Below are 25,134 nucleotides of genomic sequence, written 5' to 3'. Positions count from 1 at the left end.
TTCAGCCCCATAGGTGAGTACAGGTAAGATGCAATGGTTATATACTTCCTTCTTGAGTGATACTGGTAAGCTGCGAGTCGTAATCTGCGAGTACTTGCCAAATGCACTCTATCCCAATCCTATTCTCAGAGTTATTTCCCTTTCATGGTGCTGATCAGCGGCTACTTGTCCTAAGTAGAAATATTCGCCTACCGTTTACAGTACTTCCGTTGCCTATTGTAAACTGCCATCAGTAATCCTGTAAATATTCCCACACAAAGCAAAAAGTTGTGTAAAGCATGGAAGTCAAACACAGGTCTCAAATACTGTGACTCATATTGACAGTTAATGTTGAAAATATTTTTGTTTTAATGCGAAATGAATGTACAGAGTCTAACTCCTTTTAGGACCCAGCAAAATCATTGACAATACTTACGCAAATATCTTCACACACTGTAATTCCTTGCATATGCATGACTACTTTACGAAATATGAATGCTTAAAGGGACTGGAACAGATCTGGCAATATCAAAAGGAACAGCAGTAGCTCACGCAGCATGCCAGTTATTGCCCTTTTCTAAAACACTAGGGCCAAATTTGTACGCTGCACCTCAAGTTAGCCCTTGCAACACAATGCTATTGGTGAATGAGGCAGTAGTGATACTAGCAAACAAGTGGCACACAAAGCCGCAACATGCTTATATGGAAATCCAGAGAGCACCAAGAATGAGAAATTTTCACGCGTGCTCCCTTCCTTTGCAAGAAAGTGCTATCAACTGCTGCATCCCCCACCCCCGTTACATGAGACTAAATACATTACATATGTCTAGATCTCATGACCACATAGCCACGATTTCAAGGGTGTCCCCCTAAATAGCCTTCCTGTGGGACAGCGGTCAAATGCGGGAGTTTCTGGTCCCAGCGTAGCATGACAATGATTCTGATACCATTTTACTCAGGTAACCTGTCCACACACAACTATTCTTTTACAATGAAAGGAACCCCAGTGCGGCCCTTATGGAGGCATGCAGAATGTAGAGGCTATATAAATGGGGCCTGGGACAAAACATTAAAGAATTAATGGAGAGGTTTTCCTTAAAGATGTCTTCGTGCGCGCTCATGAGAATAGATGAGTGAGTGGTGCCCTTGTCAAAGACTGGGTGAAGACCATTTGGCAACGCCACCCCGGGGCCTTGTTGTTCAAGCTCCTGGTTCTCAGCTCCTACCGCAACCCCTTGACAAGATGCCATAAAGTCCATACTTTCAGAGGGTGGTACAACATTGCAGTGATACCGGGAGGTATGATGAACCAACTGCAACTGACCGACGTTGCTATCAACAAGCCATTTAACAATAGGCTATAGAAGCATTATAACGACTGGCTAACACTGCAAGACCACCAACTGACACCGACTGGGTGCATCAAACTGCTTCACTTAACTAAGTGGCGGGACTGGGAAACGAAATTCCGGCCGAACTGATTGTGCAGGCCTTTCGAAAGTGCAGCATCTCAAATGTGCTTGACGGAAGCGAGGACAGTGCGCTGTGGGAAGAAGCCAGTGACAAAGAGGACGGCAATGTCGACAAAGCCAAGGACAAAGAGTGAGCATTGAATGTGAGCTTCTCAAGCATAATAAAATGCATGTTCTAGACCCAGTCAATGCCCTTTTTTAATTCGGCTTAAATTCGAGTAAACTTTTTCTTTTTTTTCCTGACCTCCTGATTATCGGGGGTCGGCCTAGATTCGAGTAAATACGGCACTTTTTCCCTACTATGAAATTTTTGTCATTATTACAGTCGAATCCGGTTATATCGAACCCGGATATATCGAATTTTGGTTATATCAAACTCACGGAATATCCCCTTGAAAATCCCATGTAAAGGTATAGGAAAGCCGCATCATATATCAAACTCAATTTCACTGGTCGTTCGATCTATCTAACTCCGCACCACGCACTTGAAAGTGTGCCTTTCCCGAAGACACTTTTCGCTTCAAACAGCATTTGCAGCTACTGTATCACGCTTTCCAAAGATTTTGCGGCAGTGGACTACGCCCGCCCCAAGCGCAGGGTGATAAATCGAACCAGGCTTGTGCAATCAAGCCATCACGGGCAGTCCGCCAAGTTCGCTCCCCGCCGCCGCAGGAGTTATCAAAAGATAAACATGCCGCGACGTTATCGCTGCGCAGCATCTTGGGCCAAGAAATGGGCTGTGGATAAGACGACCAAAACGGAGTGCGACATGCAAGCGAAAACGCTGGCGATTTCTGGTGCGGCGACACAGAAACCTTGTTTTGAACTGCGGCATTGGCTCGAACGACAGAGGGACGCAGTTCCAACAAGTTAGAAATTTTTTGCCCTGTCGCTGCCGCTCGTCGCTGAGATCGCTTAATCGCTTGCATGTGAGCGAGCTGGCCTTAAGGCTCTTTTTAATTTTTTTTTTTCCAAATTCTCGGTTGCAAAAGTGGTGGGTGGGTTTACTATGCGAGTTGATTACGCGACAAATACAGTATCGTTTTTTCACATCGTAAGTGCCGTCCCAAGCCGATTTCTGTATATCGAATTATCGATATATCGAGCTATTTCGCGATCCCCTTCGAGTTCGATATATCCGGGTTCGACTGTATTATTGTTTAAATTCAGTGTAAACAATTTTTTGCACGCAGCGCACTATGTGATGAGCTTTAGAAGTTTTATGAGCTTTATAAAGAAAGTTCCAAACTGGAGTGTTTCGATTTTAAAAATGAACTGCAAAACATGAAAGCTTGTGAAGTCAATGCCTTGAAAAACAATAAAACAGTACAACTCTTTTCTATACATCATCCAAACAAAATTTGAAGGGCAAAAGGAAATAAACATTTTATTATGATTTTCTTTTTACACTGACACAGTTTTGCACTAGTCTAGAAAATTCAAATGGTTGTCACATGACAGGGAACAGAAAAATATTTTTAAAAGCTCTTAGTTTTGATAGTCGAATAAAAAGCCACTAGCTTTTTTGAACAAAATCAGAGCTGGTGGAGCCCAAACATTGGTGCATCTGGCATGGAATTAACTCAGCAGCCGCCTGTCACAGGAGTACCCATGATTTTTTTGCTCACATTACTGAACAGTACCGATACAGGATTTTCAGGAGAACAGTGATTTAACGCTGCCGCATTAACACATGGAAAACCTAGAAGTGGAACACAACCAGCACCGCACATGTTTGGTTTTTTGTCAGACACACAAATGGGAGCACTATGACAAGCTTGGACCGCATTAAGCAAAACTTCCGACTGATTTTCAGTGAAATAGTATAGTCTGCGATTATAAATTCATGGAATAAATATATATATATATATATATATATATTGTCACGGTATTGGCAACTAGGGCTAGGTTATCAGAGCCGGTGCAGAGCGTCGGTTCCACCGGCAATTCGTCGTCGTTGCGGGTGCGTCGTGGTGGCGTCGAGGTAGCGTTATAATCGGCAACCGCGGACTTTTCCAATGTCGATTCCTAGTCTTTCCGTGTCCGCGCCGATGGGGGGTCTCCCGCGCAGCGATGTCCAGCGAGCCTACCCCCGAAGGTCGCTGGTTTCAGTTTTCCCGCTGCGGGCTGGGCAATCGGCCCTGCGCTGCCCATGAGGACCTCGCAGCAGATGGCAAAGGGCGAGCCCTGGGCGACGGTGATCGAGATTGCCGCAAACGAGACAGAACACCACGGCGCTGGTGATTGACGAAATCTTCAACGGCTCGGGGCCGTTTGCCGTAGCGAGGCCGCGGAGAATCGGCGGAAAAACCTTCGAGGCCCAGTCGACGGTAGGGACAGCGCCGATAGACATGACCCGGTTCGCCACAGTGAAAGCATAAAGACCGTCGGTCGGGGGTACGCCACTCGTCTGCTTTCCGTCTAGACGGTCGGGAATCCGTTACGTACTGGATCACGGGGGCCGGTGTTGTTGGTGCAGCTACGTTAGCAGGAATGAGGGTCGGCTACTGGGGTGGAGAGTATTGTAGCACCTCGGCGTATGTGGGACGCTGACACTCAGGCGGCGTAAGAGGAGGAGCAGGGTGAGGTTCACCGCTTGGAAACGCAGGCCGGAGCGCTTGCTGCACTTCGTCGCTGACAACGCTCGCAATAGAGGTAGACGCTGGTTGAGGTGTGCCATACAGCAGTCTGAGTTCGTCGCGCACAATCGAACGTACGAGCTCCCGTAGCGCCGATGCGTCCATGCCATGCGATGGTAACTCGGCAGACGGAGGTGGCGTGGACGATACGATTCTGTGCCGAAGCTCGCTGCTGAAGCACTTTTTCTATCGTGGATGTTTCCGCAAGGAATTCTGCGACAGTTTTCGGTGGGCTGCGCACCAAGCCAGCAAAAAGCTGCTCTTTAACGCCAAGCATGAGGTAGCGCAGCTTTTTGTCTTCGGACATTGTAGGGTCTGCCCGCTTGAAGAGGCGTGTCATGTCTTCGATATATGCCGCGACGGTTTCGTTAGGCATTTGAACCCGAGATTGGAGAGCGCGTTCGGACCGTTCGCGGCGATCTGAGCTACCGTAAGTAGCCGCAAGATGACGCTTGAACTCACTCCAGGAAGACAGCTGATCTTCATGGTTCTCGAACCATGTCCGAGCGCCATCTTCAAGGCTGAAGTAGACGTCTCGAAGCCGGGCGGCGTCATCCCAGAGGTTGAAGGTAGCTACCCTTTCGTAGTGCTGCAACCAGTCGTCGACGTCTTCATAGGTGTCCCTGTGAAAGGTCTTTGGGACGCGGGGGTTCTGAAACGTCACGTAAGTAGGGGCCGCTCCAGGCATTGCGACGACGTCGTGGCTGCCGGTAGTCATAGCCGATGGGGAAAACTCAGGTAGTAGGCCTCGTTGCCTGCGGCTGGTGCGGCGAACAGGCATTTCCTTGAATATACGACCAGCACTCCTGCTTAGCGGAGGGGTACGGGACATCAGACCTGACCTCCACCAGATTTGTCACGATATTGGCGACTAGGGCTAGGTTATCAGAGCCGGTGCAGGTGGAATTACACGGTCCAAGCTTTTGGTACGTCCTACGAGTCCGGAGCCGATTTACTTCGTCCTTTTTCTCCGAGCGCCACTTCAACGTCTTTCACTCCGAGCGACCCCTGGCAATATATATATAAGCAGATTCGAAAGTCGTGGGCTCGGTTCCCACCATCGGCACGTTGTTTTTTCTTCTACTTTGTGTTTAATTATCTTTCCCCTAAACGGTTTACATTACTAATTTCTGTGATTATCCAAGTAACACTTAAAAAAAAATGACATAAAGTACAATCCACAATGCTTTCCTTGGCCTCGCCGACTGTTGGCTTCTTTCCTTCATATATATATATATATATATATATATATATATATATATATAGGATTTATGGCCTTCAGAAAAGCCGGTAGTGCATGTGCACTGGCCTCGCTCACCAAGCAGCTTAACCAAGCGTGGTTAAGCTGCTCCATTGCTGTTAGTTTCGCTTTACCATGCACTGCTGGACATCTCAAGCCTCATGAAAACCACAGGCAATGAGTCTTGATTTCAAAGATTTCAAAGTTAGGCAGCTAGCTGCTTAATCCCACTTACTTCTTTCAGATCTACTTTAACGCTAGTGTTAAAGGCACCTTGTTCTCCGGAAAACCTTACAGGGGATAACGCGATACCGTAGGTGACCACACAACACATAAAGTCCCGCTTTAAACAAGCCATATGCATGTGCCTGTGTAGCCTATGTGTAGCCTGCTTAACCTGACATCCAAGAGCACTGGAAGGTCGACTGTTATTCTATTGCATTTTCGCAATTCTAACGCGCCCCTGATTGTAACACGCAGTAATATTTAATGCCTGGGAATCATGAAAATAACTTGGCGCTGATCCTACCGCACATAAGGAAAAATACAGTTAAGAAGCGCCTGAAAACTGCTTCAAGCATTTAATGGAACAAAATTGGCATGCAGAAACGCAACCACGAAACGCGGACGTCATAAAATACTTGCTGTCAGAGTAGGAAGACCGCTCTTTCTCGCTGGTCACCGACCAAAAAAGGTCAACTCCAGTATGTCACCTTCAGTATCATCGAAGGGGTTGGAAATTGCACATTTTTTAAATGCACGCATGACCATTGCTAGTGGGTTGGCCTTCCACGAGCCGTGAATCCATCTCGCAATGTCCCCAAGCGTCACTCTCTTGAGGTCGCATGAGGGCCTGCTCACAGAGCCAGTCACTGTACTCTGCACACACGCGATCCTTTACAAGCAAATTTAAGCCCTGATACCATGGCACACATAGAGCAGCTGGACAAACACTCGACCGACCGAAAAAGAGAGGCAGCTCACAAGAAGGTCCCCGGCTTGCTGATAACAATGACAATGTGGCTGGTTGCAGTTTATTGAGCTGCTTTGTTTCAGGTTTTGAGATTTCATTTTCGGATTTCAGGCTTTTCAGTTTTGAGTCCGATTGTAACGTGCGTGCATTTTTAAATGCTCACTTTATGAAAAAAAAAAAAGGGCATGCGTTAGAATCGTGCAAATATGGTACCTTCCCATCTCAAATGAACAATCCGAGTTGGCAGCCTCTCCCAAATTTATCATGCGGTCTCATTAAGTCGCACAAACCATCGAATAATCACTGCCTGGCCATGCCACCGGCCAGCTCCAAGCAAGCGAATTTTGCTCACAATGCCGACGCCGGAACCTAAGCCAAATTTACCGACTAACGAGACCTCAAGCACTATGGTGTTAAAATCCAGTGTTGTGAATGTGGTGATAAAAATCACGAGCATGACTCGGGCAGATGACATGGCCAGGAACTGATTAGTTGGGACGCTGCGTGACGTCACGAGACCACATGATATGGCCGAGTTAGTACGAGCTTGTTGACTTGGGTAGCTTCCCTGAGATGGGAGGGTGGGAAGGGAAGAACCAAAATGTCTGGGACCATTGGATACCAGGCCAGAGAACCTACCCCTAAGTCACATAGTCACATTCATACGGCTTGGTTAAAACTGTGTTTTATATCTTTATCAAGCAGTTTTTCACATAAAGGGGTTAGCGTACCATTGTATGGTAATGAGTATGTGTGAAATTATAGGACTTAAAGGATTTGTGATTAACACGTAAGTGAATGAGGATCTGCAAAGGCAACCACAGCAGACGGGCATTAAAGCCGTCACATTGTACCCTCAAAGAAGAATTAAGTGCCCCCAATTCTTTGTTTGCTAAAATGTGGCATCCTCAGTGTGATAGTATAATTTAGAAGTTGCAGAGTAAGGTATGTTTCCTTTGTACTAAGCACATTTCTGAAATGCAATGTGATGCTTATCAAGTATTTTGCCTATGGGATGGTTTTATACGTCAAGCTTTGCAACATATTTTTAGAAAGCTGCTTCTCCTGACACAATGAATGTCAAAATGCTTTTCACATGCATAATTCATACCAAATTGAAATGAAACATATAACCACAGGTATTGAATGTCCTTTCGCCACACCGCCTGTCAAGTTTCGTCTCTGAGAGCACTGAAGAATGACACCTGCTCCTTGCATTATATATTGCTGCTATTGCATGGAAGTGTAAAGAACCACTTCCCCAGCTATAGCTATGTGCTTTCTGCACTAGCCATACCCACAAGATATTCAAGACAGCATATCAAAGTATATCTTTGCAGTTAAGGTTGAAGGAAACGTGAGGTAGTCCCACAGAATACCATACATCTGTCAGCTGAGCTGCCGCACACAGTTGCCAGCAAAGTTGTCAAAAAGCGGCTTTTTAATTAGCCAGATAAGGCAAACGACTAGGTATGATTACGGTATTTGCCCCACAGCAGTGGTGCAGTAGTAAGACGCCAGACTATTGTGCCGGAATACCCGGGTTCGACCGCGGCGGCTGCGTTTCGATGGAGGCGAAACAAAAAAGCGTTTATGTGCTGTGCGATGTCAGCGCACGTTAAAGATCCCCAGGTGGTCGAAATTACTCCACAGCCCTCCACTATGGCCCCCCTTTCCACTTTCACTCCCACCTCCCTCTCTTCCCTTACAGCACGGTTCAGATGTCCACAGAAACAAGTGTGATAGATACTGCACCTTTCCCTTCCTGTGAGCCAATTATTATCACTAAAAGGCGACGTGTCTGTTTGCAGTGAAAAATGAGAAAATTTCAGCCACATTTGGCACGAAGTAGAAAGTAAGCATCTGCCTACCTAGAATTGGAAATTTAAGTAATAGAAACAGGCATACTGTCAATGTTGGGGTCTCAGAAAAAAATTTAAAGGTGCATGACATTGCTCCATAACAATGACAGCAGAGAGCTTAGCCCTGTGAAGATGTGCTGCTCCTAGAGGCATTACTCTTTTCCAGTCACACTTGGTGGCCGCTCTTTCAGCACCAGCACCTCTCTTTCTTTCACAGTAATTGCACCTATACATTTGTTTTTACCATAACAGTTAATTAGAGCACTTTTTCTAAGGTAAACACCACTACCATCACATCATACAAGGGCAAACAACTCCCATATATAAGAATGTGGTACAGCTGGGGCAAAGAGTGAGCAATCCTGAGAAAAGGCTTTCTTAGGGACATGCAACGGCCCTCAGGGTGACCACATGAAAAAAATCCCCACATTTGTGTCCCCTAGAAGGGTGAAAGCTAAGTAAAGTATTTTACGGTGTATAAGACACACACCTGGTATTTGGAGGCTTTAGCACCAAATTTATGCTGTCTTAACAGATTCAAACACATCTAAAGCTGTTTGCACTGCATGCATTTCATTTCAATATGTTGCAGAAAAAAAAAGAAACACATACAGTTAAAACTCGATTTAACGAAGTTGAGGGGAGCTGCGAAACATTTCATTAAATCGGGAACTTTGTTAAATCGAGGGAGGCATTTCTCGGTCACTTACAGTGGATTATTATATGGTGTCACAGCATCAAGGAAGTGCCACATGACATTATATTTGCGAAGCGCAAATGTGCTGAAAATGAAATCATGTTTGGAAGGACGTAACAGCTAACTGCTTAGAAGGACCAAGGAAGCTGTACTGTCACGTCATCTTTAAATGCAATGGTACCACCTTGTCCACTACGCTATGTTGCTACAATGAAATTGCGGCCCGCGCAACCACTGACACTGATATAACGTGTATGAAAAGTAGCAAAGAAATTTTCACCTTGACAAGAAGTGTCCCAGGGGATAAAAATATTTTCCCAGAAAAAACGTCACTGATCTTTGCTTGCTTGTGCTTTGCAAGCAACATCTGCCCGGATGTTTTATGCGTTTTTCCCTCATGTGTTCCAGCAGATTAAGGGCAACCATAATTTGTCCCGGTGTCGGCATACGGTACCACTGCCGACACCGGGTCGACGGGCCGGCTTTCAACCGCTGGCAAAATCTCGTAGGATAAAATCAATATAACTCGAGTTTCGCACTGTGCAGTCTGAGCGTTTTGTGCAAAATAGACCAAAAACAGATTTTTTCACCTTCATTTTACAGCAAAAGGTTCGTTAAATCAGGACGGATAGTGAAACTAGTTTCGTTACATTGAGTTACTCAAAGCATTGGACCATATGAGCTTCTTAGGGGGAATTGGGATATCTTCGTTAAATTGGGGCTTTAGTTAAATTGGGTTTCGTTAAATGCATTAGTGAAATTCTTGCAAAAACCCACATCTTATACACTGGAAAAAAACGGTACGAGAGTTTTCTACCAGTTCATGGCCTAATGACCTCTCCTTCTAGCAAAAAATTGATATAAAGGCATACCAAAGCAGCAACTTGAATTGGCTGACCATGTTTATCAACAACGTTCATCACCCTGTCATGTAGAGGTAGAGGTCCGGCGTCCTGAAATAAGAAAGCATTAAGATGAAAGCGACTACAATGACATGCCTGACAGAGCACCGAGGTTCATCACACAGTACAACATCGAAATTCCAATGGCTTCGATTACAACATTCAGTGGCTTTGCTCTTGAGAGAAACAAGTGCAGAGCAATGGACATTAACCTTGACTCAGTGAATGGGTGAAGGGATTAAAAAAAATGAGCAGTCAATCACAACTGCCTAGATGCTTGACAATTTTACCAGAGCTTTCCCTCTGTTATTTTTATGTGCGCTGCATGTTGCACTAAAGGCTGGTTCACAATGGCGACTCGCGGAGGTCGCGCAGGTTGATTCGTCACGGAGGGGGAGACCCGCGACAAGCACCGATTGACAGTGTTCACGCCGGCGTGCGACTGACTCGCTTCACAACAACCTCCTCTCCAAGCGAGATTTGAACGAAGAGCCGACTTTCGCTCCTTTACGGCCTCTGCTACCGACCTCGGGGTAGATAATTCGGACTCATTTCGGGTATGAATATGTGCAAGTATCAGCGAGGAAGAAGACCTTATGGTTATGCCCATGTTTAGGGCTGTTTCGACAGCCAAAGCACTCTAGTTCGACGAAGCCGGAAGTGACGGTGATGTGTGTGCTGTTTGCGGTCTCGCGAAATCACCTCATACCAGAGCGTCGAGCCCATGACCAAGAATACAAGTAAAAATGTGAATTAGTATGCTTCACTCCCGCAGTGATCCTTAACATGTGTGCCCAACAACTGCAGGTGCAATAAGTCAATCGTGCACACGCGCGCGTACACTCTTGAATTTTCCCGCCTTGTAAGGAGGCAGAAGTGCTACGGACTGGCTCAGTAGTTTTGCGACTTGAAGTCGCATCGCAAAAAATCAATCAGCGAGTGACTCCATCAAACTACCTCAGACGGGTCTTCCCTTCCGTGACTAATCGCTCCCTCTGTGACAAATAGTGTCGTGCGACCTCCGCGAGTTGCCAGCGTGAACCAGCCTTAAGACAGCAATATATATATATATATATATATATATGGCAAATACCTCTACGCAAAGAAATGGGCTTTAGTTTTGCAAGGTACGGCGTAGCTTTCTCAGAGAAAAATCGTATATCACTGCAGGCGGAAAACAGTTTTCACTCAAAAAGTTGCAAAATTGGATACCTGCTGCTAGCGTAGTAGAATTTTTCCATCTATTCTTTTTTTTTTACTTTTATGGGAATTATTAAAAACCTGTTTTGTTGCGGCAGTTGATTTAGGAAACGCAAACATTGCCCCAGAAGCAACACGCAACAAAAAAAGTCCATTTTCCACCTTAAACATGGACATAATACGGTATGTTATTCGCATTAAATCTTTTTCAATGTATTATTCAGGTAATTTCCATAATTTCAGGAAAAATTAGGAGCTCTAGACTGCTAGGTGTGTTCTCCACAATGTATCAAATTTTCCACCTTAAACATGGACATAATACGATATGTTATTTGCATTAAATCTTTTTCAATGTATTATTCAGGTAATTTCCATAATTTCAGGAAAAATTAGGAGCTCTAGACTGCTAGGTGTGTTCTCCACAATGTATCAAATTCGCTCAAGATTCGAAAACAGCAAAAAATGTGCAACTTTGATTCCAATTTAAAAGAGCGAAACATCGCCATCGATTTTCATGAAAATCCCTCTCAAGAATCCTCAGTACCTCAGAAATATTACGGCCTGAAGAAGTATTGCATTATGCTGTTTAAAGTTATAAAGATAAGTATAAAACTGAGCGCTGGTTTTTAAAATTGTCAATATCCAGCCCTATATTCTGGCACGGCTTAATAGTGTTGCAACTGAAACTTTTTCTCTATATTATCCAAACTTAGTTCTCTACTCTGAAAAAATTGGAAGCTCTAGACTTGTTTGTTCTTTCTCAATCTCATTGTGAAACCGGCCAAAATTTAAAATTATTGAAAAATGGACAATGTTGACTCGAATTTAAAAATCTACCGCATCTTCGATATTTATCGAATTCTCCTAAAAAAATTAGTACTTCATAAGCTTTAGGTACTAAAATGTATTGCACTATGTAAATTAAAAAAATAAATATAAATATAAAACTGAACGCATAAGTTTTCATTCTAAAGAAGTGCTTATAGTTTCCCTTTAAGGGGTAGGCATCAAAAGTTTGAATTATTTTTGCCGAAATTAGTTCCATTTTAGCTTGTGCAATATCCTAAGCCTTCCCAGTGCTTATAAAGTCGTTTTCTGTTTATTGGCACTGTTGATGATTGCTTAAAGTGGAATGAATTCGCTGTTTCTGGCAATTTCATAGAAGAATACAAGTGACGGTTGAACTTTTCCTCTATCCTTACTTTCCTTGTTGCGAAGTGCTGTGCTATTCAATCCAGTTCTTAATTATATTGTCACGAAGCCGCTTTCTCCGTTGAGAACGAGACCGTTCGCTGTCGGAGATCGATGATAGCGCCATATTCCCGCAGGAAATCCACACCGAGAATCAAAATCACGAGAACATTCCCAGAGAACGACGCAGCTGACAACAAATGTTGACGTACGAATCTGGATTCTAGCCGTGCACTGCCCAATAGGAGTAATTACATGCCCCCCAGCCGTGCGTATCTGCATGCTACACCATGGTGTCATAACCTTCCTAAGATGCGCTGCCAGTTTCCCACTCAAAATCGAAAAGTCTGCTCCGGTATCCACTAATGCGCTGACGTAATGACCATCGATGCACACAGGGATGTCCAGCGATAGCCGGTCTCGTGAACCAACTGCTGTCGTTTCTGCTCCAAAATACATATCTGTTCTCATTGGAGGGACTTCTTTGTGCTGACATTTAGCAGCCCCGCCCCCGGAGATTGCTCTACTCAGTTTTCCCGGTGGGGGCTTGGCGAGCGACCAAGCGGTGCTCGCAGGAAGTCACCAGTTGTTGAAGGGGATGGCCGACGTGGGGATGGAGACCTGGATTGTTGGCGCGCCATCTGGAGGCTCTCTTGTGCGAGGTTGTCTCCAATGTCACGAGGTAGTTGACCGAACGTGCGTCTAGGTGCATTGGTGTAAAAACCCTCCGGTCTGAGTTCCCGATAAGGGAACCACCGGAAAATGTGACCAGGTTCCCCACAGTGGTAGCAAAGGCGGCAGCTCCAAGGGGCCCGCCAGATGTCCGTTCGTTGAATGTGTAACTGCGATGGCCGCACGTACCGCGTTGGTTGCTGTACAGGAATGTATTGCGTTGGCTGCTCGACGGGCATGCACTGGGTTGGTGGTAATGTAGACAATGGAGCTTGGACGGGAACTGGGCGTCGGAGAATGTCAGCATAAGTCGGATGAGGATAATAGCAACATGCAGAGATGGCTGCGTGACTTGCTGAATCTCTTCGCGGATTATATGTGCGAGAGAATCACCCCTGGGTTGGAACGTGCCGCAAACCTTCTGCAGTTCCTTGCGTACAATTGCACGAATAAGATCTCGGAGGTGATCAGTATTTTTTATAGCCGCTGTAAGAGGCTCGGCAGCAGTCATAGCGAGGATTGGGCTGTTGTAGACAGCCGAGCGCTGGTGTAGGATCTTTTCCATGGTGACTGCCTCTGTTAAAAATGAGTTAACTATAGTTGGCGGGCTACGTACAAGACCAGCAAAAAGCTGTTCTTTAACCCCATGCATCAGGTGGCGCAGCTTTCTGTCTTCAGACATGTTGGGATCCGCACGTCGAAATAGTTTCATCATGTCCTCAACATACGTCATGACGGACTCGTTTGGCATCTGTTTTTGATATTGTAGAGCACGTTCTGCTCGTTCGCGCCTATCAGGCTAGATACGCCTCTATGATAAAACGGCGGAACTGAGGCCATGATGTTAATGTCCCTTCTCGGTTCTCATACCAAGTCAAAGCATGGTCTTCCAGGCAGAAAATAGCGTTCCGTAGCTTTAAGTTGTCATCCCACTGATTAAAAGATGCGACTCATTTGAACTGAGCTAGCCGGTCATCAACGTCTTCATGCGCAGTGCCATGGAACGATTTCGGCACTCGGGGGTTTTGAAGGTAAACAGGAGTAGTACCTTGCATGACCGACGTAGTGCTTTGCGTGGCTGGCTGGAGGCTTGTTGTTGAAGTGGACTCTAAGGGCCTGTGTTCGAAAGGAAGGCCCAGGTTCCTCCGGCTGACGCGATGAACTGGTGTGTCCACAGGCAAAAGGTTGGTGTCGGTTCACGGAGGGGTGTGCGACATTGAGAGGACAATAATCCAGCACCTCCACCAAAACTGTCACGAAGACAGGGATTTATGGGAATCGGCAACAGGGGCAGAGACACACAGTCAAGACAGGGGTTCACGGGAAACGGTAACACAGAGACACAGGCTCAAGAGTCTACAACGTCCTGGTCTTTCAAGAGTTGACCTCAAACCGTCAGGTGGCAATATTATTCCATTTCTCCTTTATGACAAACCTTGACAATACTCTATTCTTGAAGACCATTTTTCTAATCTGCACATAATTACAATCATAAGCAAAACGCTTTGCAGCATGACAGTTTAGGTTTTATATTTATATATAGCAGCAGCACATGAGCAGAGATGACGAGCATTCTCGTCGACAGAGCAATCTAGCCCAGAAGAAAGGCAAGCCAACGTGGAACGAACCCACTGTCCACCTAACCTGCAAGGTGAAACAGAATCTGCAGTTAGATGGATGGCGGGTTCGTTCCGTGTTGGCTCACCTTTTTCCTGGGCTAGATGGCTCTGTTGACAAGAATGCTCGTCATCTCGGCTCATACATGCTGCTGCTACTATAAGGAAATTTAAAACTCCCCCTGAACTATCATGCTGCAAAGCGTTTTGCTTATGAGTGTATATGTGCACATTAGAAAAATGGTCTTCAAGAATAAAGTGGTCAATTTTTGTCATAAAGGAGAAATGAAATAATATAATTAAGAACTGGATTGAATAACACACCACCTCGCAAGAAAAAAAAGCACAGGATAGAAAAAACGTTCAACTGTCACTTGCATTCTCTCATGAAATTGCCAGAAATAGCAAGTTTATTTCATTTTAAACAATCATCAACCTTGACAACAAGCAGAAAACAACTTTATAAGCATTGAGAAGGCTTTGGATATTGCACAAGTTAAAATGTAACTCAATTCAGCGAATAATAAATCGAACTTTGGACAGGAGAAGCTGTAAGCATTTCTATAGAATGAGAACATATGCACTCAGTTTTATATTTATTTTTATATCTTTATTTGCAGTGCAATACATTTTAGTACCTAATGCTTATAAAGTACTTAGAATTGTTGTTAGGAGAATTCGATAAATATTGAAGATGCAGTAGATTTTTAAATTCGAGTCAATGTTGCCCATTTTTAGATCATTTTTAATCTTGGTCAATTTCAAAATAATATGGAGAAAGAACAAGCAAATCTAAAGTTTGCAACTTTTGCAGAACTACAGAACTAGTCCTGGATAAGTTTCAGCTGCAACACTTTATTAGGTCGTGCCATAATGTAGGGTTGAACATTGACAGCTTTCAAAACCAGCTGTCAGTTTTATATTTGTTTTTATAATTTTAAACAATATACTGCAATAATTTTTCAGGCCGTAATATTTCTGAGGTACAGGGGATTCTTGAGAGGCATTTGCATGAAAATGTTTTTTTTAATTGGACTCAAAGTTGTGCTTTTTTTTGTCTTTAAGGAAATTATCTGAATAATAAATGGAAAAAGATTTAATACTAACAACATAATGTATCATGCCCGTATTTAAGGTTGAAAATGGACTTTTTTGTAGTGCGTTGCTTCTGGAGCAATGTTTGCGATGTTTTTTCTAAATAACTGCAACAACAAAACAGGTCCCTAATAATTACGATTAATGTAAAAGTTTCATAGATTTAGTGGGTAAAAAGCAATAAATGACAAGATTTTAGTACGCTAGCAGCAAGTCTCCAAACTAGCAACTTTTTGAAATGGCAAAACGCGTTTTCCACCTATAGTGATATACGAGCCTTTTCCCAGAAAGCTACGCTGTAGCTTGTAAAACTAAAGCCCACTCCTTTAAGTCGATACATTTTCCCACCACATATAAAAATTCCACTGGAAACAAATAATAGTGATGGGACCTTGATTATCGTTATCTGAACACACTCATATACATATATACACAAGCTGGGTGCAACTGTTACATGGCTGTAATATACCAGGCGAGTTAAAGCTTATGCAACACACACCCATTTCTGTCCTTGACAGTACATCAGTACCCCCCCCCATCTATAACCTGCATTCACTAAATGAATATCAAGCCTTTTTTTGAAGCATGTCTATTTTCACGTTTTGTAGCAGTAGCCCTTTAATTTGTTCTCTGCAAATCTTAGCGTTTGGTACGCAAGTGATTAAGTAAAATAGAAAACCACAAAACTGAGGTGTTCACAAATCCTACAGAATTAGCCAGCAGCAGTATGGAAAAAATGCAGAATGAACATTCCGTGATTACCTACGGAGAAAGCTCATTTCCTTTATAAGTGAACATGCAAAGCTTGACATCTGTGACTGAACAGACCAGAACAATGGGGCATACAAGACACATCCCCCCCCCCCCCCCCCCCCCCCCAGCACAGCACTTGTTTTGCGCTCTTTCATCAAAAGTGGGTAAAGCTGCTATACTGACTAAATCTTCACACACAGTCCAGAAGGCTAACTACTTGAAAAAGCAGTCATTACTAAAACGTCTATGCTTACAAAATAAAACCAACAATTTATTAAAACTGAGGAAGGCAACCAAAGTTATTTCTACCTTTTGACATCTTTTAAGATATTCTGTTCAACCGCAGAAAGTCAGCAATTTTTTATATTATAAAAGTGTAACAAAAATGAGCAGATGTTCCCAGTGGCATACAAGCCCACGACTTCCACACTGCCACATGTAGTGTCCTACCAAGTGAGTAAACGATTAAGCAGGTCATGGATTTGGATCCCACTGCATGCATTTTTTTCTCTTTCTAATTCATTATCTTTCAGGCAGACAAAAGTTGCACTATTTATTACCCCTTCATCGACAACAATAAAAACTATGAAATACTACTATCTGCTTTCCTTGGTTTCAGTGACTAATGGCATCCATCACAGGCCCTTTACTCCCCCATCCCTGTCTACGAAAAAAAATGGCATACATGGCGAATCACACGTGATAGCAGCAAGGCAGCGTGCGCTAAATGGTTTTGAAATCTAGCTCACTTTGTTCCGTGGCCGCTAAATATCAGACAAGCATCGAAAAGGCGGTACAAGGCGCCACTTCAGAAGAGCTTTTAACTGCAACTTCCCTGTCCACACGGCCTAAATCGTAAGCACCATTATATAACACCTTTCCCCCCGGCAAACTGCGCTAATCCAGGTACACGCAGTTCCAGCGCGTCAGGTAACGTTCTTGCGCTCAACAACTGGCGAGCTTCTATTCGCAACCTAAACATTTCAATCAGCGCGGCGCAATATTATATATATTGCGATAATACGAATGCAGATGTTGTGCATGGCACACGCTTACCCATAAGATATTTAGAGAAATGAACAGCGACAGCCCGTGTTCAAAGAAACGGCACTCAACGACCGGTTTAAACGAAACAGCATTCGGTGACAAGTCCAAAAACGAATGTTCTACGCAAATATATTTATATGAATAAAGCACAACACACATTATATAGAAGCAAACCTTCCTTATTGCTGCTCTTTACATAGAACTTTATAATCAAATAAGAGTCATACTAGACTTGGACATGTTATTGGAGTAAGGTATGCATGTGACACTAGCAAAGAAATCAACTGAATTGAATGAAAGCTGTTGATAACTGACAACGAATGCTGACAGACATTGCGACTTGCATTTACCTTACGAGGCATATGTAACATAAAATTACTGCTATTTTAGGCGCCTAAAAAAAGCGCTCATTATTCATGCAAGCTTAAAATCAGCGATTTGCGAACTACCTGCGTCCCTTTTTGACTGTCGGCCGCCATCTTTACGTGTATGGTTGGTATTAATGATGACGATAATGCCAGAATAAAATAGCACAATAGGTTTCAAGTACCTTTTAAACAATTTTATTACTGTTTTTAAAAAGTTATAAATAATAAAACTGGCAGTTTTATTATAAAGTTATTATAAGAAAACCAAAGCCAGAAAAAATGCCGGGCGTTTAGAGCCATGAAGAACCGCTAAACGGCAAGAAGAGCGGATTTTTTTGGAACGAGCGAAACTTGAAATACTTCAAATGCCTGCAAGCGCCTCCTTATAAAAGGTGACACAAAACTGCAAATTCATCTTTGTCTGTTACTGCAGTCTACCAAAACTTGCTGACTGCACCATATGCTAATCCCAATGGCAAGGCCAGTGCTGACCACACCGATAATTCCCGGCCCCTCGAGAATTCCCCTCAACGTGCAGCATACCGTAGTACTGACTAACTATGAAAGCCCGACACGATTCTGGCTGCGACTCGCCGACAGCAGGCTTCCCTATATAAAGAACTTCGTGAATGGTGTCAACAAACATCTCTACAGTGTTGAATTAGGTCAGTACTGCGTGGCCGACACGAGGACAGTGGTAGACCTCGTCCGCGCGCGCGTGACTGACGTTCACAGAAACTCGGTTGGATTTGACGTTGCGGCTGAAGTGTTTTGCGTGGACCACGGCTTAACGCTTGTTCTGGGCCTTGATAGGTTGTACCCACTATTAGAAGAGGACGCAAAGACTCCTAGCCTTGCCATCCCGTGCTGCCTCCAAGGCCTGGCGACATGTTCCCGTCGCCCCCCTACGTGGAGAGTGAGGCCAGGTTCCAAGTTGGAGGCCGTCTTCGTTGGCCTCACGGCAACTGGTGTATTCCTCACGAAGCTGTTCTCCTTTCTAGACAAAGGGGGCATGGTTGTAAAGTGGAACGTAGCCGACGATTTCATCCAATCTAAGGAAGTGGCCGAGATCCGATACCTGCAGCCAAAGAAATAGCCATAACGTACGCTGTCGTGCTGCTGCTTGTGCCTGTGCTTTTCATTGGCTGCTGCTGCAAGGACTCAAGCATTTGTGAAGATGAGACAGGTTGTTTTCCTACTTGTGCTGCATATGATGGCAGGACATTTTTGTAATATTTTGGTCAGATCCCTCTATTCTTTTCTGTATTGCAAGTCCTTTAACCTCAAAATGGCATTTTTTTTTTCTTGACCTTGCTCAGGATAATTTGGCTGACTAGTCGGTCAAACATGACAAGCTTGAGGACATGGCACACAAAGTGCCTAATTCTGTAATTGAATTCCCTGAATCACGTTAGTAAATCAACACAAGCATCAATGTTAAAAGGTTTGGCAAGTTATATTCTCAAGAAACTAAAGAATGAATAGGTTATCAGAAGTTTCATTTCAAAGCACACAATTGACACACTGCCAGAATGACATCTTCATGCCTGTGTTAAAGAGACATGCCATACCATGAAACCATGCCTGGCCAGTTGTATTTTCAGATAGCTTCATTTTGTAGCTTTGCACATTAATATCGAGAAATATTAATCATGTTATATTACCAGCGTGCACTCTGATTTGCATTGCTGCAGTAGCTCAGGGATTAAAGTGTGCAACTGCTGATCCCAAATATGTAGGTTTGATCCTGCTAGTGTTGGCCACTTTTTGATGGAAGTAAAAAGCAAGATGCCTGTGTATTGTTCCAGTCAGTGCACGTTAAGGAACCCCAGATGATCGAAGTTTCTGGAAACCTAAACCAAACCAGCATCATTTGATTTCATTACAGAATTATCTTGCCTTCTTTTCCTTTTGTTCAACAAGACTGCTAATGTGCTCAAATATATCAGTGGAATGGTTGAAAATCATCCAATCTGCTTCATATTCATTTTGTTTCGTTTGCAGGAGACCATGCACACATAACAGTTTGCAACTTTTCAACTAAGAAAATCAGTGTTGCCAGCCCAGAACTAGAAGACCCGCAACAGGAGGCCCGAAAATCTGCTCAAAAAGTTTAAATTCAATATTTGTATTAAAAAATTAATTTAATGCATTTTCTTTTTGCTATAGACCAGCATCGGTCTAGGATATAAGAAAGATATATTCCTATGGGAGCTAAGCCCACTCTTCACAGTTTGCTGTGATGTCTGCGAGCACCCCCTTTGCTTGTAAGTATGCGATGTTGGTCTATGTAGAAAGCCCCAAAATTCATTCAAAATCACTAAATTCAGTATTTGCATCGAATTAATTTATACATTTTAATTTGTCTGTGAACAAAGTAACCAATATTATAAATATATTAGAACTTTTTCCTTCCTCACAAGAAACTTTAGACTGCAAGTACTTTCGTCTCGGGAATATCCCGCCTGCCTTCTGTAGATCAAAGTTGCAAATTAAGCGCTTGTTTCTTTCCCAATTGCGAATTGCAAGCACTTTCACTTGCAAAAAGTTTGCCATCTGCCTCATCTTGGTTTGCCGAGCACTAATTGCCAGTGATTATCCACCCATATCACCGGTGGCATTCCTACACTGCTACCAACATATACTATTATCTCTCTGATCCTTTGAATTGTGCAATGTCAGTGCACATTAAAAAACCTTGGGTGGTCGAAATTTCCGGAGCCTTCTACTACGGCGTCTCATGGTTTCAGTCACTGCCCCATAAACCAAATGAAACCATACCTTTGAATTGCATTAATGATAAGTTCATAGCTTGAATACCATTTAGTCTGCTTTAGGAGTCTGGCTCGAATTATTAGGATGTGATTCGCCTTCTCTGCTCACATTAGATTCCCTGCTCATATCTGATAATGTTTAGTTCACTCAGCATGCGTTCAATCTCGGCTTTCCGCCAGAGCAGCATGGAGAGAACAAACGCAGCCAGCTCAAAGCACAGATTTTTGTCAGAAACATATCATTTTACTTGTTCACTTCACCTCAAAATCCAGCTGTGCTCCCACGGTTGTTCAACCTGACGAGTGCAGACTTCTTTCGTTGCAGTTTAATATCAACAGTTCTTTCTCGTGGCAATCATGAGTTCCAGATTTACACACAGTGTTCCTTTGCATTAGAACTTCCAGTACTCAGCCTCAAAACTTGGGGTCCTGCAATCACTATTTCCAAAACTTCTGCACATGCTTTATAAGTCACAATCTGCTGACCGCATTGCCGGCAACAGCAGACAATTGCATAAAAAGCCCCGCATAAATCAATTCAAGGCGTATTGGGTATGTTCGCCACCTTGACATCTCAGTAATTCCACGTGCTCAAGTGATATTCTCTTGCAGAAATGAATACAATTTGAAATAATTTAGAGTATTTTAAACAAAATATGTAGGATCACTAAACCGCCAACAAAAAGCTAGAAGGGACTAAAATCCCGCCTGTCCACAATGCAACATTTCGGCCTGATAAACGGTGTAAAAACCCGTTAAATTTAGTGGAAAAACTTGACAGCACATTTTCCTAGCAAATGTGCTCTGGAGACCTGAATAGCATGCTGCACGATTTTGTGAAAGCAAAAATACTGGAAGAATTGCCATTCTTCTTGCTGGCTGCTTGTTTAATCGATATTATTGCCTCCTTCAAAGCATATGTCCCCTGTTGTCACTTTCTTTTTTTTTTTTTTCAGCAGTTTAGTCTGGCTTTGCCTTTCCCAATGTCTTTTTTGGCAGAAGTAAGCGTAGGTGAGCTCCTCGATGACTGATTGGTTGGATAACGAGAATACATGACAGATTCTTTTTTATTTTTTATGCGAGCAGAGTTCGTCAAGGCAATCACTTTACTCTGCATTGTTTAATGAGGTTTAATAGAGCTTGCCCACTATAGTTGGATCAGTCAGATCCTTCAATAGAAGCCCTGAAGAACATGCAAGCACATGCAAGCACATGCACACAAATGCACCCCTCCCCCTCCCCACACACACACACCCTGAAGGATTTTGGTAATGCACAAATGTCATTTTCCATCCTCTAGCTCAGTTTAGTGCAACAGTCCTGGAATAACAAAATGGCAGTCCATCTTCGCGCGTGCAGGCTCCATAAATTTATTACATTATTTGCTTTACTGGCAGTTGCATTTCCTTCTTCAGGCAGGTCTAAAAATACTTTACTGGTAATTAGCAATCATTTGTATCATAATTACTGGCAAATTAAGCACTCAGACTGACAAAAAGCCAAGACAAATTCCAGTTCATTTTTGGCCAGGCAGAACTGTATATGATATATCGTAAAAAATGAACGATAAATCATCCATGGAAAATAATATTGGCTGAAAGAACACCAAAAGAAGGTCAGCTTAAAAATTCAAATGCATATGCAATTAAACAGTTCTTGGCTGATCTGCTTTATGAGCATGGCTATAGGGTCATTCCATGTGAAACGACCTAGGCCCCAAAAGTGACCATCACTAATTCACGGTAATTGTCGACCGCATGAATACTACTCTGGTAAAGTGACTTGTGAAAAAAATTTTTTTTCACGTAAGCAACTTTCGAAGTTTTCACAAACATGCAAAAGCTGCTTACAGTTAAATATTTTTAAATCAGGTGTGTAAGCAAATACAATAACAAATTATATTTTATATCTCGTATGTGTTGTTCTTTAATGCATCTTCATAACTGCCCTCACATAAGGCTTTTCAGCATTTCTCTGGTTTAATAAAGACAAAAAAAAAATTGTGCGCTTGCAGCATTTTTTATTGTGAACTTCACTGATAAGCGTCACAGTAAATATATACATAGTTCACCTGTTGGTAGAGTTGATGCCAAAAATATTTTAAACTTCTTTTAAGCGGTACATTTTGGGAAAATCAGTCCCAAAGTTGGCAAAAAGCAATACTTTTATTAAATTGATAGTTAAATTGAGCATAAAGGCCCTAGAGATAAAAATATGTAGCATAGCTCATTAAATGCACAAACTTCTCAGCTTACAATCCAGAACCTTTTGCTCGAGTAAATTTTGTCCGACGTGAGAAAAACATTTTTGAAGTTCACAATCAGTGTCACTGCTTGGCACTGCTGAACTGTACTTTTACTGCATAAGACATAAGTGCTACAGCTCAGTTTCAGAGCGCCTGTAAATTCTCGATCCAATATATGTGAGTGAATGATATTTTCTGAGCGAGAAATGGCGGCAAAATCACCATCTATGCTATTACCTGATTTTTTTTTTTGCACTGTAATAGCATTTTAATAACATACATCTGTGTGAAGAAAGCAAAACTTTAATGATTTCAGATCTTTGTCTAGACGGGAGAAACATTCTGCATGGTGCTGGTTCATTATTTCATCCATAAAACAGCTGGGCTTGTTATGGGTCATGCAAGAGCATGATTCTCACCACTAAGCACCAACTGTAGAACAACCTTTTCGAAACGAATTATGCTCACGCCAAGATATCAATACACAGCATCAGCATTACTCTGTCATGCACATCTTTAGTCTTCGCCCCTTCGCACGGAAAAAGATCATGCGATTGTGTTGGCAGCGTGCTGAAACGTTTCGCAGCAAGAGCGAGTCAGCAGAGGAGAGCAATCACCAGAGGATCTGTTTGCCTGGGCAAAATATAATGTAAAGTGAATTACAGTAATCTGGGTCCCCAACGCAGAAATACAAGAAAAAAGGAATAGAACTGGCTTCCAGATTTGCCATGGCAATCGCAGTGAAAGGAACGCAACAGCTCCACTACTTCAGGCCAGCGACGTCTTCAACACTTCATGTTGCCGTCAGATCTAGCTCAAACGTCCAAGAAATTCAAGTAAAGAAACAGACGTGTAGTACATACATGTTGCTTTAATCTAAAACAAAAAAATTCAAATGTTGAACAGATGAAGGGATGAGAAAACAAAAGGCAGAGAAGACGAATGTAGAGAAAGTTCCTTTTTGCAGGTTTACCCTCCTTCTATACGTACCCGTAGGCCCATTCAAGCCAACGTTTCGTTCTGCTGTAACACAGAAGAAAAGAAATGACCACGCGATCCTTCTTCCTCTGCAAAACAGAATAACTGCTACACAACATGCGTCATGCATTGATGCTTTCTTCGCATGCCTGTCCATGCCGAGGCCAGAAATGAGTGTCGAGCTCTGGAAATTCCATTGTTCTAGGTGGATCTTTGTTGGCATCAACCGATTGAGAAAGTGTTGCCTTGGTTAAAACTTAATGTAAACATGCGTCATAAGAAAAGGTCAGCGCTCCACAAGTAATATGCAGAAAAAGCACAGAAATTTGGAAATGCCAACCAGTGACACTGGTTGTGAACTTAAAAATATATTTCTCACAATAAGACAAAAATTAAACAAAAAATTATGCATTGCAGGCTCAGAAGCGTATGTGTTTAATGAGCTATCTGGCATATTTTTATCGTGAGGGTTTTTATGTTTAATGGTCTCGATCTAAGAAAAGCATCACTTTTTATGAAATTTGGGACTGATTTTTCTAAAAGTACTTTTTAAAGAAAGCTTACATTATTTTTGGCATAAACTCTACTGACAGATGAATGGTGAAAAAAATTATTGTGGTTAAACGATGAATAATGTTTGTAATAAAAAATACTTAAAAATGCACAACACTTTGCTTTTCTATTGAACCAAGAAAATACTTATATGGGGGCAATAATGGTGTTAAATGAAAGAACAGTCCATCTGCGATAATACAAAATATAATCTGGTATTTTGTCTCTTTTTGCATTTGAGATATATAAATGCAAGCATCTTTTGTATCCTTGCGAAAACTGAAAGGTGCTTACGTGAGAAAACATTTTTTTTGCGACAATAATATGGCAAAGCAGTATTCATATGATCGACTATTACTCCAATTTTTTTCTTTCAGGAGAATCAGTGGTGGTCACTTTTGGGGCTTAGGATGTTTCGTGTGGAATGGCCCAATGTGTTTTGCTAAAATACAAACTAGAATGTTCAAAATGCTTTGTCTCTTATTATTATTTATTAATAATTATTATGAAATATTTTTTGTTATCGGGAGTGTCAAATGTTATGTTTTCACTAACCATTAAATTACAGATATAAGTTCTGATGTTTTTCCCAGTTTCCTGTTTTTCCATTAGGGGCAGTTTTTATTCACTCACATTATAACTTCTGCAGCCATACACACATTATTTAGCGCTAGGTATTCCAGCAACATTTCAGCTGAAATTGGGAATGTATGCTTAATAGCAGCAGGATATGATATGCTGTTTAATTATTGTGCTAAAAATACTCACATTGTCTACCAAAAATATACAGTCCAAGAAATTTGCAGTAAGTCCTGTAAAGGGGACTCTTGGAAGCACTACCCAAGGTCGAGAAAGGAGGAGGGGATTATTAATGCGTAA

General features: G+C 42.7%; 2 protein-coding genes across 5 annotated transcripts in view; one reads left to right on the top strand and one right to left on the bottom strand.

Moving 5' to 3' along the window:
- LOC146199321 (activating signal cointegrator 1 complex subunit 2) overlaps positions 1–17,843 on the bottom strand; it is a 76,932-nt gene extending 59,089 nt beyond the window's left edge. Inside the window, exons 1-2 of one of the 4 annotated variants that reach the window (XM_084594791.1) lie at positions 17,788–17,843; positions 9,735–9,815 (exon numbers count right to left, since the gene is read on the bottom strand). In XM_084594791.1, the coding sequence (XP_084450917.1) occupies positions 9,735–9,815; positions 17,788–17,817 (111 nt within the window). In that variant the 5' untranslated portion in view covers positions 17,818–17,843. Of the gene's footprint in view, positions 1–9,734; positions 9,816–13,875; positions 14,067–17,347; positions 17,513–17,688 lie in introns of those variants that run through there. The other 3 variants (XM_084594792.1, XM_084594790.1, XM_084594793.1) reach the window with 3 other exon arrangements.
- Positions 17,844–17,986: 143 nt separating this feature from the next.
- On the top strand, positions 17,987–21,433 carry LOC146199320 (uncharacterized). Its single transcript, XM_084594789.1, has one exon. It carries the CDS (start codon positions 18,167–18,169, stop codon positions 18,800–18,802), a length of 636 nt encoding a protein of 211 aa, XP_084450915.1. The 5' UTR covers positions 17,987–18,166; the 3' UTR covers positions 18,803–21,433.
- The last annotated feature ends 3,701 nt before the right edge of the window (positions 21,434–25,134 follow it).

Source organism: Amblyomma maculatum, chromosome 2 (assembly GCF_055883805.1).
Source record: "Amblyomma maculatum isolate TAMU_Amacu chromosome 2, ASM5588380v1, whole genome shotgun sequence".
In the NCBI taxonomy this organism is placed as follows: Eukaryota; Metazoa; Arthropoda; class Arachnida; order Ixodida; family Ixodidae; genus Amblyomma; species Amblyomma maculatum.
The sequence above is the reverse complement of the archived record's forward strand: the minus strand, read 5'-3'. Positions and strand labels throughout refer to the sequence as shown.

Bases quoted from the DNA above. Each gene is read 5' to 3' on its own strand.
- LOC146199320 (XM_084594789.1), top strand. From the start codon at position 18,167: ATGCTAATCCCAATGGCAAGGCCAGTGCTGACCACACCGATAATTCCC.